The sequence below is a fragment of the Polistes dominula genome, unplaced genomic scaffold (genome assembly GCF_049000335.1).
Source record: "Polistes dominula isolate Pdom_NZ unplaced genomic scaffold, Pdom_raw_medaka contig_49, whole genome shotgun sequence".
Lineage (NCBI taxonomy): Eukaryota > Metazoa > Arthropoda > Insecta > Hymenoptera > Vespidae > Polistes > Polistes dominula.
This window is the reverse complement of record NW_028300914.1, coordinates 1,150,679-1,166,879: the sequence shown is the minus strand read 5'-3', so window position 1 is coordinate 1,166,879 and position 16,201 is coordinate 1,150,679. Positions and strand designations below refer to the sequence as shown.

Sequence of the window (16,201 nt, the reverse complement as noted above, 5' to 3'; positions counted from 1 at the left end):
GACGACGATAGAAGTAGTCGTAGCAGCAATAGTAACAGCAGTAGCATGTTTCACGACGATAGTTAGTTAGTTAGTTAGCTAGCTAGCTAGCTAGCCAGCTAGCAGCAGTCACGGTCACAGTCACGTAGTCTACGACGAGAAACTATCGCGACAAGATGCGCTTTATTGGACGGTGTAACACATACCCATAGGGCAACCACACTCCTCATCATATCATCATCATCATCATTATTATCATCACTGTGTCACAGCTGGATAAGGGACCAAAAAAGGGATAGAATGGAATAAAAGTATGGAATAAGATAGTGACAGACATATCAAGAGAAAGGAAGAGAAATCGAGAAGAAAGGGATACGCAACCACACAACACACGTATTACACATACACACACGCACAGTATATAGTATAAAGAGAGAAAGAGAACGAGCAAATAAACAATAAACAACAAACCAAGTATTTAACTGTTGTGTGTTATATTATACCGAAATGGAAGAAAAACACAAAATAAGAGGAAAACAAAGTATTCTTGAAACAACTTATGTCTCCCGGGAAAGTGATAATCGGTAATGTGTATATGTGTGTCTGTTGTGTGTGTGAGAGAGAGAGAGAAAGAGAGAGAGACTTATATGCAACAAACATACACATAGAGAGACATATAAAGAAAAAGAGAGAAAGAAAGAGAGAGAGAGAGAGAGAGAGAGAGAGAGATAGAGTGTTAAAGGGGGTCAGGAGGGGGTGATGGATAAAAAAGGGAGGTGGAAAAAAAAGGAATGGAAAAATAAAAAACAAGAAGAGACGGCAAAAAGGCTTGGCTCGTCTCCTCTTCTCTTGGATTTTCCTTTTTCCTTCTTCTTTTCCTCCTCTTGGAAATCCTTCTCTCTACACCACCTTTAACACCGCCTCCACCATCTCCTCCTTCACTTCCACCTCATCTGACTCCTTCCTTCTCTTTCGTTTACCTTAGCTTCTTCTTCTTCTTCTTGTTCTTCTTCTTTTCAACGATGATCCCAGTAGGTCTTTTAAATAAACTATTCAATGATTTTTTTATCACTTGTATAGGTGTGTTTTCCAATGACGACGACGACGACGACGACTACGACGACGACGACGACAACGACGACGACGACTATGGTGACGATGACAATGTGACGTTCACGTTAACGTTGACGTTGATGACGACAAGATTGAAAAATCGCGTCACTTTTTAAGTAAATTTTCAATAACTATTAGAAAAACTTTCGAGGACACCGACGATGATAACGGGGAATACACAAAACTCACGTTTATAATATATATATATATATATATAGATATATATTTTCGTTCTTTCTTTCTTTTTATCGAATAATAAAAATGAAAATAGAAGTAAAAGAAAGGAATAAAGAAGACAGAAAATCCAGACAAATATATTTATATATATGTATATATATATATATATTAATATTTATGTCTCTCTCTCTCTGTTTATAAGATTGAGAAAGAAAAATAGAGATAAAGATAGAGAGAGAGAAAGAAAGAGAGAAAGAGAGAGAGAGAGAGAGAGAGAGAAAAAGAAAGAAAGAAAAAAAGAAAGAAAGACAGACAGATAGACAGACGACAGACGGTGAGAGTAAGAAAGAAATGAAGATAGATAGATAGATAGATATATAGATAGATAGATGGATAGAAAGATAGAGAGAGAGTGAGAGAGAGAGAGAGAGAGAGAGAGAGAAAGATCGAAAGAGATAGAAGAGACGGTGCGCGGAGAGCAGCGGAGAGCGACCGCGCTCCTTCTTGCTTTCTATCTCTTCTTTAGTAGTGATTCGGTGCAATCGAGTTTTCTGACTGAAAGCTTGGACCTCGAAGAGCCGTGCCCCGTGAGCCACCACTTCTACCAACCTAATATTTACCTATAACAAATGTTACTAGATTTTACTAATCTTTCGTCCAAATAGATGTTCCCAATAATTATTCTATTCTTCTATCTTATTGTTTTGTTACTTTTTTTGTTTTTTTTTACATTTGTAAATATTTATATATATATATATATATATATATATATGTATATATAGTTAAAGATAAAAGTATATTCGTGTGTATTAATACTGTAGTAGTAATATTATTAGTAATATTATATATTATAGTAATAGTTATATAATTAAAAAGTTAGAATTAGTAGTAATATGTAAAATTGTATTACTAATAGTAATAGTTAATAGTTAATAAGTAATATATGTTAAATTATTATATATATATATATATATATATATATATATATATATATATATGGTATATAGGTATAGGTATATACTATACTACTATACTACTACTATAGGTATACCTATATAGTATATAGTAGTACCTATATAACATATACCTATATATATATATATATAGTAATATATGTATATTATTAATTATAAGATTTGTAATATAACTATATATATCTTTTTTTTGTATATATTTTGTAATAATAATTATTTTCACATGCAAACACCCACACATTTATAAATAGATTTTTATATACGTTGATTCATTAAGTCCTATGCAAATTAACCATTAGTGTACGTGATTTATCGTGATTTCTATACAACATTTTTATACTTATCGTTGAAATCACAATTTCAATACATTTATACAAATATTTCAACTTAATTCGAATAGTTTGAACAGAATATTATTCCCATAAATTATAAAATACTTGTCATCGAATCGATCATTTTACTCATTCGTTGAAATAAATCTGTTGTTTCATTACGATTAAATATCTATGCACGTGATGCAACAGGTTTTACTTGTTCGATATATAACAATAAAATTTTTCATATATTCATTCATTTGCAAGAGTATTTTGATTGATTGTGAACACTTTTTATCGATTTCTAAAAAACAAAAACAAAAAACAAAAAAATTTACAATTACGTGTGAATATTAAAATATTTCTAATTATAAACAAAATATCATATATATATATAATTAAAAATATAAATATATAATATTCATCTTCGAAATTCAATAAATTTATCACGTTTTCTATTTTTCATTAATTAAGATTCATTATATTGACAATTTTCACTTGCATAAGAATACGTAATTAAATACAAAATTATTAAATCTATTTTATACAAATGAGTATAAATATATATATATACATAGATGCAAGAAAAAAAGTATTATTCTTAATAATAATAAAAAAAAGAAAATACAAATATAAAAATAATTAAAACCTTAAATAGTTTTTTCTTCGAATAGAGAATCACTGACATAACACTATCATACGATTACATTGGTAACACTGTTTGATCATGATTGGCTAACGATGAACTAACTGTACCGTTGATTGGTGACTTGATCAAGTGTCGCCATCTTGTGGAAGTGTACTTAACTTTTTCACAGTTGAGTGGTGGGGCATCTAGTAGGGCGCGTACGACGAATGAACGTGAGTATTAGCAGGCAGCGACACACGTCTCTTCTACATAACCTGTTTAGAGTCATTTTGCGAGAATATTGGCTTCTACGAATAAATCGTAAGTTCAGAGAGAGAGAGAGAGAGAGAGAGAGAGAGAGAGAGAGAGAGAGAGAGAGATAGATAGAGAGGAGACAGACACGAGTCTATACGACGAAGTTTATTCGTGATTTCAAATCATTCGAAAAGAAGAATAATACGAAAAGAATTTGAAACTCATGAAATAAAAGTAACGAATTGAAATCAAAAAAAAAAAAAAAAAAAGAGAAACATAACAAATATTAATTTTCTTCATTTGACTTTCGTATTACTTACTCGCCATATTTCATCAGAAGATAACGCGTAGAAGTTAACGGTGGAAGAAGTAGTGTGATTTATCGTTGAGAATGAAGAGCTGAGAGATAAATTTGTGACAGTAAGAGTTGGAGGTAAGAGAACATATATCTATATATATATATATATATTTATATTCCTGTATTATTTACATTAATACTTCAAAAGATTTATTTATTTACTTATTTATTTATATATTTTTTTTTGTTCACCTCTCTATATTTGATTGTAATATTTAAATGTGTGATGTTTTATCTTGTAAATTTTTTATATAAATCAATCAATATGGTGATTATTTTTTATTATTTAAAACAAAAGTATCACAACACACTGATGTAATATATTTGACAGAAATTCTTCTCGTGTTTTTGTCACATTTCAGTATACAAAAAAATAATACAGTGTCTCTATGTGTTTTTCCTATGTGTGTGTGTGTGTGTGTGTGTGTACGTTTGTTACGTGTTTTTGACAGTGGCTGATGTGTTGTGTCGCGTGTCACTTAGAAACATGACTGTTTTTTTTCTTTTTTTTTTTTTTTAATTAATCACGTGATGAGTAGTGTATAAAAAATTAATTGCTTGTGTAAAATAGTGAACCTTTTTTTTTATTTATCGTTGTATACTTGTCAACGAAGAAACAAGATCACAATTTATGTAATCAATACAATTCTAATCGTAACAGTTAAAAAAAAAAAGAAAAAAAACCTGAAAATATTTTTTCAGGTTCGTTATCGAGAAAGATTAAAAAAGGAACACGTGATGATCTTACGAATAGTGTCGTTTTATTACAACATTTAAATGATCGTATAGATAAAATTTATTTTATATTTCCCGCGCAAACCTTTCATTAAAAAAAAAAAAAATTTAAAAATAATTGTCATTTTACTAATAACAAATAAATAAATACGAGTATTCAAAAATTTGAATGAAGTTAAAAAAAAACGAAGATAATTTAATTTTAATTTGTCATCAAAGTTTACACTACCTTAATCTTTCAAAATGAGAAATTTTTCGATAAATGAAATTTATTTTGAAAGACACACATTTCATTTACCAACACAAAATTCTCAATTTTTATATTTAAAAAAAAACACACACACATACTGACAAATGCTGTTGTTATCGTATTCATTCAATGAAAATTGTCAGCAAATTTTTAAATCGTTAAAACGTGTCATTTTTAGAACAATGAATCAAATTTACGGTGTCTAAGAAACTGCGCTGTATAAAATCCGACCAAGGATTATTTTCAATAAATTTTTGTAATAATTATGTAACAACACGTGTGTTGTAATCTATAAAAAACAAAAAAAACGACTATAATACGGAAACAAGATTAAATCGGCTGTTTGATTGTATGAACCCTTTCTTTATTTTTTTATTATTATTTCAATATACTAAAACTACCCCCTTTGAAATGATGTCAGTATGTTTTGAAACACCCTGTATATGTGAGCAAGCACATAGAAAACAAGAGTCAGTGCGCTTGCTCGGAAATGTCAATGAACCCGTGAACGAACGAACGGCAGAACATTTCTTGCAGACGGTTTACTTTCGCATTTCCCCTAGCCCCTTCCCCTTTTTCCCCTCCCTCCTGCTTTTTTTGGTCTTTTTTTCTCATCAATTTATATTATTTTTTTTCCTTTATATATATATATTTGTTTTTTATCTTTATTTTTATTTTGTCGCAAAGATCCTTCTCACTGTTACTCTCCCCCATCCCCCTTTCGAGCGTTTGAAAATAAATGCAATCTAAAAATAATTTGTTATTTATATGCGATTTTATTATATAGATCAAGATGAAAGAAAATAAAAATAAGAAAAAGAGAGAGAGAGAGAGAGAAAGAGAGAGAGAAAAGAAAAGAAATAAGTTTCATAATGGTATTTTGTAATTTATTTAATATTTTATTTCATCTGTAGTATATTATTTCGTTCGATCAATATTTGATTTTATTTTATATTTGTTTGTATATATATATTTAAATATTAAATTATAAGTATATATAAAATGATTATTGTAATATATAAAGTATCAAAATTATAAATATAAAATATATTAAATTAGGGGTGCACCGCCACACTTTGCCGTGGCTCACAATCAGTCCGATACACACGTCTTGAATTAATAAACAACAAATAATTGGCAATAAAATAATATTGCGATTATATATTGAGATATAAATTATCCTATCTTTCAAGTTGGTTGAAATTGCACACTATGTGGAAAATTTGTTTAAAATCGGTTTAGTAGTTTAGGAGTTCATTGCGGACAAACAACGTGACACATCATTTATATATATTAAGATATTAAAATATTAAACTTTGATTATTATATATATATATATAAAATAATAAAATTGTAGATATATCTAAAGAGAGAGAGAGAGAGAGAGAGAGGAAAAAGGATGATAGATAGAAGTATTCATAGATAATTTCCAAATAATTATCTTAAAAGATTAATTTTCAACACATGTTACAATAATCATTGTTAAAATGTTTCCTTCACCGAAAGTAATTTTTGTAAATTTATTTCATAGAATGTGGGATCATCGTAAGGGGTACAATTTTTCCTTTTTCCTTTTATTTCTTTTTATTTTTTATTGTCTTCTCAAACGTTAAGGTGTACTCTAAACGAAGGACGAGAGAAAAGTAAAGAGCTAAAATAAAATCTAAGTCGTTTGTCGGACGAGGTCAACTTCTCTTTCTCTCTCTCTCTCTCTCTCTTTCTCCCTTTCACACACACATATATATATATATATATATTACTTACTCACATACACAACAACCAACTATTTCACTTTTTTTTTTGTCAAACTCCATCTCTTTCTCTCGAATTTCTATCTTTCTCCAAGAATACCACCTTTACCACGGACAATATTAAATATCCCATTTTTCAAAAATAAAATGACGAAGTTGTTGTTGGACACACGTATCACATAGAATAACAAAGAAAAAAATATTATCACTACAGTGAATGATAAAATTAGTTATTTCAAAGATCTGTAAAATACAACAAAACTACCCCCGTTATTAAATTCGGTAAAGTCATTTTTACGACACCCTATATATATAATACATATATGTATATGTTTGACTAAACGTTTGTATACATATGTCTATTCATAGAATCAACTAAAAGGGGGGAGGGGTGTTGAAAAAAGGGGAATGAGGAAGAAAGTAGAGAAGAAAAGTGTACCAAAATTCTTTTCCTACACCTCATTGAAATTACTAAACAACTCGCATAATATGTGTTAGAAATAATGAAAAAAAGAAAAAAGAAAAAAGAAAAAAGGTGAAAGCGTTTAATTGGTGGGAGTTCGTCCTTCGTTAAAATCCCACACACTACAATCGAGCGTTACCGGTTATAAGTATTACGAATTCACCTTGTGACCTTGTTCCTTACGGGTTTTAAGTAGTCACGAGCCAAAGAGGAGCCCTCTCCCTTTCTCTCTGTATCACTGTATGTTCACCTGTGCACATTGGTGAGTATTTAAAATAGCGAAGAGTAAAACAGTGGTTCTCTAACGCCTAACTTAAAATATAACCAATCAAAAATCATTTTAATATACGCTATATAAAAACTAAGATTTTTTTGTAAGTAATAATTTTTCGATTAAAATCAAAAAAGGGATATTATAAAAATAACAGTACGAATTATTTTGAAATATTATTACTTGAAACAAAAAACTATGATCAACTATTGATTATTTAGTATCATTCTTTTCTAATTAATTAATTTATTTATTTATTTTTTTTTTTTTCTAGAGATGAGCGGCTCTCGGCTTGGAAGAGGCCGAGGTGGTCGCCTGGCCGTGTACGGGGGTTGCGGGGTGGTGATCATACTTTTGGTCTTCCTTTACCGTGCCGCCACCTCAGAGATGGCCAGGCTACGTGAACTTCATATACAGTGTGTTCATCAACACGAATCACTTGCTGCACAACTTCAAGGTATATATATACACTTTACTTTTACTTTCGTTCCACCCTTTATATTTGCATGACACGCTCTATATCATTTTATTACTACTACAACTGATACGATAAAATACAGTAACATGCAAAATCTTCTTAACACGTTCCGTGCCACGTGTACTACCGGTGCTACACATTTAATCTTTTGACAATGTTTATAATAAATTTAATTCTGTAAAATACAGTAGAGTATAGAACAAGGTACATAAGTTTGTTAAATTATTATATTTACAATAATTAATAATTAACATGTAATGTGTGGTTGATTTTGTTAAAGCAAAGATCAAATGACCTGTACGACAAGTCAGCTGAAAACAAAGTTTGTCATGGAACGTGTTAACAAACTTTGTACAATTACGAATATGAATTTTTATTTTTATATGCAAGTTATACCGAAAATAAAACAACAACAACAACAACAGAGGTGCGCATGATTTGTTTTCAGTGATATTCGAGTACAAGGTGCGTCTAGAAAAATCATTGGCCGAGGAGAAGAGTTCTAATGCCATGGCTAAACAAGAATTACAGCAACGTGCCTCACGAGAAAAATCATTGAGAGACAAGGATAGTATGGAAGCTATGCAAAGATTTAAATCTCTTCAACAATCTTATAAGATTTTACAAACTGACCATCGTGATCTTGAAGAGGAATGTAAGAAACAAGAGGCTCATGCATATGAAGAAAAGAACAGATTGGAATCTATGCAGGAGAGTGTTATCAAACGAATTGTTGAGAATAAAGATAAAATTATTAGCGAGAAGGAGAATACATTGGAACGTTTTAAAAACAAATATTTTGATTTAGAAACGGAAAAGGAAACATTGGAAGAGAAATATAAAGATTTAATCAAGAGTACTGGTAATACCGATAGTACCATCGAACACCTGAAAAAGGAAGTCTTTCAATTGAGAACACAACTGGAGGAAACAAAGGTAATTTGGATTTTTGTTTTACATTTTTTTAACTTAAGACAGATTTGTATTTGATCAAATGTGACTAATTCAAATTGTTTGTTTTTAGAAACAATGTAAATCAACTTTAGCGGAAACAAGTTTGGTTAGTCCTAAAGAATCACATCAGTCGAATGATCAAAACTTGACGGGTAATGCTGTGATAGATCCAACACAACAAGAAGAACAACAACAACAACAACAACATGTACATGAACAGGAGCAGCAGGAGCAACAACAACAGCAGCAGGCACAACAACAAAATATGCAGGTAAGTCGGCCGAACAACGACGATGAAATGAATTCTGAACCTCTGCCCGCTCCTCGCAATCATCACGCAATCGGAGATGCTTTATCGAACGAAAAGAACATGCAGGATGAACAGGACGACGCATTGCCGAATCAGGAACAAAGTAACGTCAGGTTTGCACCAGAAAATGGGAATATAATACCGGTAGGTCCTAGCGAAATGAAGGAGGACCAACAACAAAAAATATTACCCTTGCCGTACGATTTAAGAGACAAACGTTTGAAAAAAGACAAAACGTTTCCTTCCGCGGCTGATGATAATGCCGAAATAGATGAAATTCCGAAGAAAGATACGAATGTCGTCGATGGTGTACATGATTCTCAAAAAAATGTCCTAGCACCACCGAAAATGTCTTCCTCCAAGGATCCTAACGAACTTGACAATAAAATACAAGATGAAAGATCAACGAATAATGGTGATACTTTGATACGACCGGATTCACCAAATAACTTTGCTGATTTTAGGGATATCGATAATGAGATAGATCCTTGGCAACAAAAGGAAGTTGGAAATTGAATTGTTTTCTTGTTTTGAGGTTTTCGTAATGATCAGAGTCAACGTCGTAGTTTTTGTTCTGTTTATGGTTTTCATAATAGCAAAAAGTTGGAATGAAACATCATTGTTTAGAAACGTACGATCTAAATTACATATATACATACATACAAACATACATACATATATATATTTTTCAACAACGTAAACAAAGCATTACGAAACCGGCGACACGCTTGGATCTTCTCTCGAATGAGTGTCTGGGTTTTGTCGCATTATTTGTGAGAATGTGCCTTCGAGTGATATCTCTTATTTTTAACCCTTTGAATGTGAATCATTTGTAAGATTCAAACGTTTTGATATTATACATTATATATATATATATATATATATATATATATATATATATATGAAATTTAAATCGATATAAATCGAAATATTATTTATTGTATTGTAGTATTGCAGAAATATAAATATTGTAATTTAATTGTATGGGTATTATATATAAGCAGTATTAATCTATCTCTCAATTTTACTTATATTAGAAATGTAAGTTGTGTCATACACGCCATATTACATTCAAAGGGTTAACAATATTCTATATGTGCATTTATATTAGTTACTCTAGCGCAGCAGGGTACTTTTTTTTGGGTTATTTTGTTGTTTTGTATTTTTATTTTACTTTTTATTTCATTTTTTTGGTCTTTCTTTTTTTTATTGGATTGTTCGAAAAGTAATTTCGTTTTATTTTTCTTTGTGAAAATGAAGACAATTTATGTTTCGAGATTAAACTTAGGATTTTACAGAGAGTGGGTTTTTTTAAATAAGGATGTTTAATTTGATCAATTTAAATTCTGCGTTATTTGCCAATTTGTATTAACACCCTTAAAGTGCACTGTGGATGTTTGACACCCCCGAACGTGTTTGAACGCGTCTCCTGAAGCAGCTATTTTAATATTTAGACGCATTCGCAATTTTTTTCAAAAGTAGTTTGATACACCCTTTTTAAAAATAGAATAGGTTTTATAATTAACTGAATGAACACTAGATGGCATTAGACAAATAACCCATTTTTTTCGAATACAGTACAGTTTTCGAGAGATCAAAAAATTTGTTTTGGGATGTCAAACACCCCATGTGCACTTTAAGGATTAACTAATTCACAAAATTGTGTTAAAAAGGAAAAAAACGAAATTATTTTCCAAACAATCTAATAGTATGGTTTTAATTTTATTTTATTTTTTTTTTGGTTACATATACATATATATTATAATTTTGTAATTTCGTTAATTAAATTAAAAAATGTGTATTTTTGTTTTTTTATATGCCATGTAGTTTGCATGATTTTTAACTGGGTATGGTAGATAGACTACTACTGTGACAGCTATACACTATTTAATTATTATTCGAATTTTTTTAAATCGAGATGATATTTTATAATCGATAGAATCGCGGATTTCTTTTTTTTTTCTTCTTTTTTTTTGTTATTACATATAAAGAATTATTTACCGAACAATATATATTTATTTTATAAGAGAGACACGCGTTTTTTATAATTAAAAATTAATCAAAGCATTTTTATTCTTCGATAATATTACATTATAAATAAATATAAAATCGTTTTTGATTGTAATTATATTGAAAAATAAATAAAAAAAAAAGAAATTATTAAAACGAACAACGTTGAATGAAATGCAATACATATATATATATATATATATATATATATATACATAATATAATATACAATATAAAAATAAAAAGATAAATTATTAATATACGTAAAAAAAAAAGAAAAAAAATTATATAGAATTTATAATAAAAAAAAAAAAATCAAAAAAATAATAAAATCTTTCAATATACATTTATATATAATTAAAAAAAAAATTTAAATAAGGGTAGGTAGAAATATTAAAAAAAAAAAAAACAATATGTATATATATATATACACAAGTAAAGAAAAAAAAAATGAAGAGAGGGAAAGATGATTTTGTGTATGCACGAGAAAAAACAATATATATATATAGAAAAGAACAAAAAAAAAAAAAAAAATTAAGAAAGAGACTTGCACACATAATCAGCGATAATACGCCTTGTACTCTTCTGTGTTACTTACCGCATTAATAAATTGTTATTATTTTTATCGGCTCGCATTTTTACTGGCACCCCTGCTCATTATTATACCTAATCGTACTTACAATGCTTTCAATATTTTTCTTTCACCCCCATTTTTTTTTTTTTTTGTATAGAAATTTTCAATTTTTTCTGTTCAAAGAAAACGAAGTAAAAAAATGAATGAAAAAAAAAAAAATACAATCCATTCGAAATTTTAAATCGTAGAAATACAATTTAAAAAAAATAAAGAATAAATAATAGAAATATAACAAGTTAATTCAAAAATATCAAATAGTTAAACTATTTTTATTCTCGTTCGTGAAATGAGGTATTGTTCAAATAACACAATTAAGCTTTTCTTATAAATAATTTATTTTTAAAAAATATTCTTTTTCTTCTTCTTCTACTACTTTTAATTATAAGTTGCATGCTTCGTGCAAATATTTATTTCTTCTTTTCTTATATTATTTTTTTTTTTTTTTTAATTTTATTTCTTTTTTCTTAAATTAGTTAAATACTCGCTTTTAGTAGTGTCACGATAGAGTGGTGTAGAATTATTATAATACTATATATACAATATATATATATATATATTATATTTTGTTGTGAAGAATAAAAATCTTCTATTACTCGAAATATAAAATACGATTGGACGAGACATTGTCAGATTTTACAGGTAAGTTCTATATTAGGTAAGCTAATAAAATAAAACAAACATTTTTGAAAATTCTATTTCGAGTATAATTAAATTATACTCGTTTAATTGAACAAAACAACAAAATTCATTTATAATATCATATTAAACTAATGATATCAAATGATGACATTTTTACAGGAGGTTGTTATTTCATCAAGCTCAATGAAGACTACAATATCATCATCATCATCAATGAAATTGGAAACCAGCACGAAATTAAACAATATCGATTCCGTATCATCTAACAAAGTTATGAAGACGTCATCGAAGGTAAAAATACCACCTGGTGTATTACCAATTCTCATGATAATGGATCAAAATGTTGAAAAGATTGATAAAGAGAAGAAGATCAATAATAAAAAAGAAGGGAAAAAAAATGACGTAACTGGACAAAATTATATAACATTGAAGAAGAAAAATATCATACCAGAAGTAAATAGTAAAGAAAAAAAAAATGAAATAGATAAGGATAAGGATAATGATAATGATAAGGATAAGGATAAGGATAAGGATAATGATAATATTGATAATAATGATAACATAGATTCACCGTATAAAATTTTATCAGCAAAAAAATATGACGATGATGAGAACGTTGATGGTAGACGACAAAATGGGAATTGGTTTAAGGTGAAACCAGGTGTACAGGAATTTGGGGAGGAACCTAATCCGATCGATCGATTAGCTGGGTAATAATTAGATTTTATATACATTATATCGATTTGTAATTAATACTTTCAAGATAACAAATCTAAATTTAATTCAATCTATCCCAAATATATTAATATTATATAATATATTAATTATTAAATTAATATTAATATATATAATATATATTATTATATATAATATGTTATATATTATAAATATGTTATAATATAAATTACATATATAATAATAATATATAATAATATTAAATATTAATATTATTTAATTACTATATATAATATATTTTATATTATAAATATAATATAATAAAAATTATATATATAATAATAACATTAATAAAAATATTAATACTATTTATATTGAATAATATTTATTACCAAATAGATATAGATGTTTAGTTGTTGCCGAATTTCTTACTAGTACACGACGAATAAATTTTTTTTCCCCCACTGGGATTTGAACTCGGGAACATACGATGATTACTGTATGAATATTCTAGATGGTGATTTGCCTTACTGAGCCATGCGAACTTATAATTACTAAATATAAATTCATTATAAATATCATTCTGTAAAATATAAGAAAAATAATACTATTTTATACCAATGGGATGTTTAAAAATTTGTTATTTTTAATATTAATAATTAAATTAATAATAATAAAAAATATTAATGTTATATATAAATAATTATTTTGATCTATTGCAGATTGGAAAGCATAGTTGGTAGACAATTTGATACAGGTGATGAACAATACGTTGGTGCCGATTTTGAGGCTCATGCTCAAAAAGTCGATGATTTGCGTTTGGCAGAGGGTGAAGAGGAAGAAGGTAATAAATAAATAATTGGAGATATTTTAATCGATCATAAGATCGATGATGATACATCACAACTAAATAAAAAGGTTTGATATGGTGCTTTTAAAAGTTCAACTTATTATTGCTTATATATATTTGATATGTTAATTTCAAAAATAAAATTGGTGTTTGAATTGGTCGAATTCTGGATCATTGATAAAATTTTGGTCAATGAAAAATCCTGAATTTTATAAAAAAAAGAAAAAAAACTTATGTGAAATCAACACATTGATGTATTTTCAAAACTACTACTGCTGATAGAATCAAAACCCTGTCATTTTGTTGACAATTGATACGTGTTCCAAATGATACTACAAAATAAGTTCAACTTTTGAAGCATCAAAATGCCTGACAAATGATACACCCTATATTAAAATAATTTGTGTAATTTATATATTTTTTCAGACGAGGACGATCCTGAGGATATTATTTGAACGAAACAAGGAAGATACGTTTTCATGTAGTTCGATGTTATATTAATGAGCTTTTTTTTTTACACGAGACAAATCATATTCTTAAATAATATTAAATAATTTTTGATAATATCTTTTCTCGTAGTACACTAGAAATGAAAACATTGTTTTTTTTTTTTTTTTTTTTTTTAAATTAATTTTAACATTGAAAGAACAATTTGAGAAATAGTTCAATAATAATTCAACAATATTTTGTGAAATCAATGACTATCATGTTCGTATTAAGAAAATGTGAAAGTTTCTAAACTAATTATTGAAAAAAAAAGGAAGAGCGCCTAGTTTTGAAATAATCGTTTTAAACAAAAAAATATTTCTATACTTTTTAGAAGAAGAAGAAGATGAAGATAAAAAAAACCAAGAAGACATTTTCCTTCTCATCATTTCTTTTTTTCTATTCAAAATCCGTAACACAGGTTAATAATTAAATAAAAAAAAAAAAAAGCCAAAAGTATTATAATATGAAAGTATCGAATAGCGTGAATCGTTCTTATAAAAAAAAAAAAAAAAAAAAAAATATATAAAAAAAGAAAACAAACAAAAAAAAATTCCACACGCCGTTCACAACACGTGCGATAATTTTTAATTGCGAATTTTTAAATATAACAAAAAAAAATATTAAACGTAATTAATTAAATATAGAGGAAACAGACTGTATTTTTTTAGGATGAAAAAAAAACAAAACAAAGAAAAACCAACAAGGTCGTCACATAGTGAGAAACACCACATATGGTTCTAACCTTGATAATGTATAATAAACACACATGTAAATGTTAGCGATTGTAAAAAAAAAAACTTGATTTTGTTTTTCTCGACCATGTAGGAGAGGTCATCATCGGTGACTTAAATGCACTTATTACTTACAATTAGATGATAATTGAAGTACGAGAGGTACCACCATACACAGAGTAATATCTACAAACAAATAATAAAATTATTATTTAAAAAAAGGATGAAAAAATAAGTAAAACAATTATGCAATCGTCTACTTGTCGAATTGCTATATAATATATTATATATAATAATATATGTATCGGTAATTATTATATAACATTTGAGACACTCTTTGAAGTTAAAGAAAATTGAACAAATTGATTTTATAATGTATTTTATAATATTATATAAATAATAATAATAATAGTATTAATCATATAAGTCTAATTTTTTCAATTTTTTCCAATTAATATATTAACATAATTATCGATACATATGTAAATAATTTATAATAATTATATTTATATATTATATATATATTATTTTATATATATATTAATTATAATATATTATATATGTATAATAATTATAATATATTAGATATATAATAATATATATATATAAAATAAATATATAATATATATAATATATAGTATTTATATTTTATAACAATCATAGTTTTTACTTTGAATGATCGAAATGTAAAATGCAAAATGGTGAATGAAATAGAACGAATGAATCGTACGAATGTGTGTGAGATGAATTATTTAAAAGAAATTTGTTATAATAATAATAAAAAATAATGCACGAGAGACTATACGAATGTATATATACATACATGTTTTTATGTTATTATAATTATTCCTTTTTTTTTCATAATAAACAAAACAATGATAAAATCTCAATTTACATTTATCTTTTTGTTTTTTACAAACTATTTACCAAAAGAAAATAATAAGAACAATTTGTTTATAAACCTGTATCATCGATCCCCATATAAGTATTTTGTATCCCTAATAATTTAAAACTTTGTTAAATTTTGAACCAATCATATTTTTGTTTCATATCATCAATCACAATTCATATTGTTTAATAAATAAAATTAATTAGTTTTTTTGTTCTTCGATTAATACGGTACAATCAATACGAATTATTAATCATGTTAATAAGAGGGTAAA

General features: G+C 27.4%; 1 protein-coding gene across 2 annotated transcripts; it reads left to right on the top strand.

Moving 5' to 3' along the window:
• The first annotated feature begins 3,369 nt into the window (after positions 1 to 3,369).
• On the top strand, positions 3,370 to 14,993 carry LOC107066774 (uncharacterized). 2 transcript variants are annotated; one of them, XM_089169708.1, is made up of 7 exons: positions 3,370 to 3,506; positions 7,543 to 7,725; positions 8,195 to 8,682; positions 8,771 to 8,971; positions 12,453 to 13,003; positions 13,691 to 13,812; positions 14,245 to 14,993. In XM_089169708.1, exons 1-7 carry the CDS (start codon positions 3,413 to 3,415, stop codon positions 14,271 to 14,273), a joined length of 1,668 nt encoding a protein of 555 aa, XP_089025834.1. In that variant the 5' UTR covers positions 3,370 to 3,412; the 3' UTR covers positions 14,274 to 14,993. The 2 variants fall into 2 exon arrangements, with proteins under 2 accessions (XP_089025834.1, XP_089025835.1); XM_089169709.1 differs by lacking the exon at positions 3,370 to 3,506 and adding an exon at positions 3,517 to 3,873.
• The last annotated feature ends 1,208 nt before the right edge of the window (positions 14,994 to 16,201 follow it).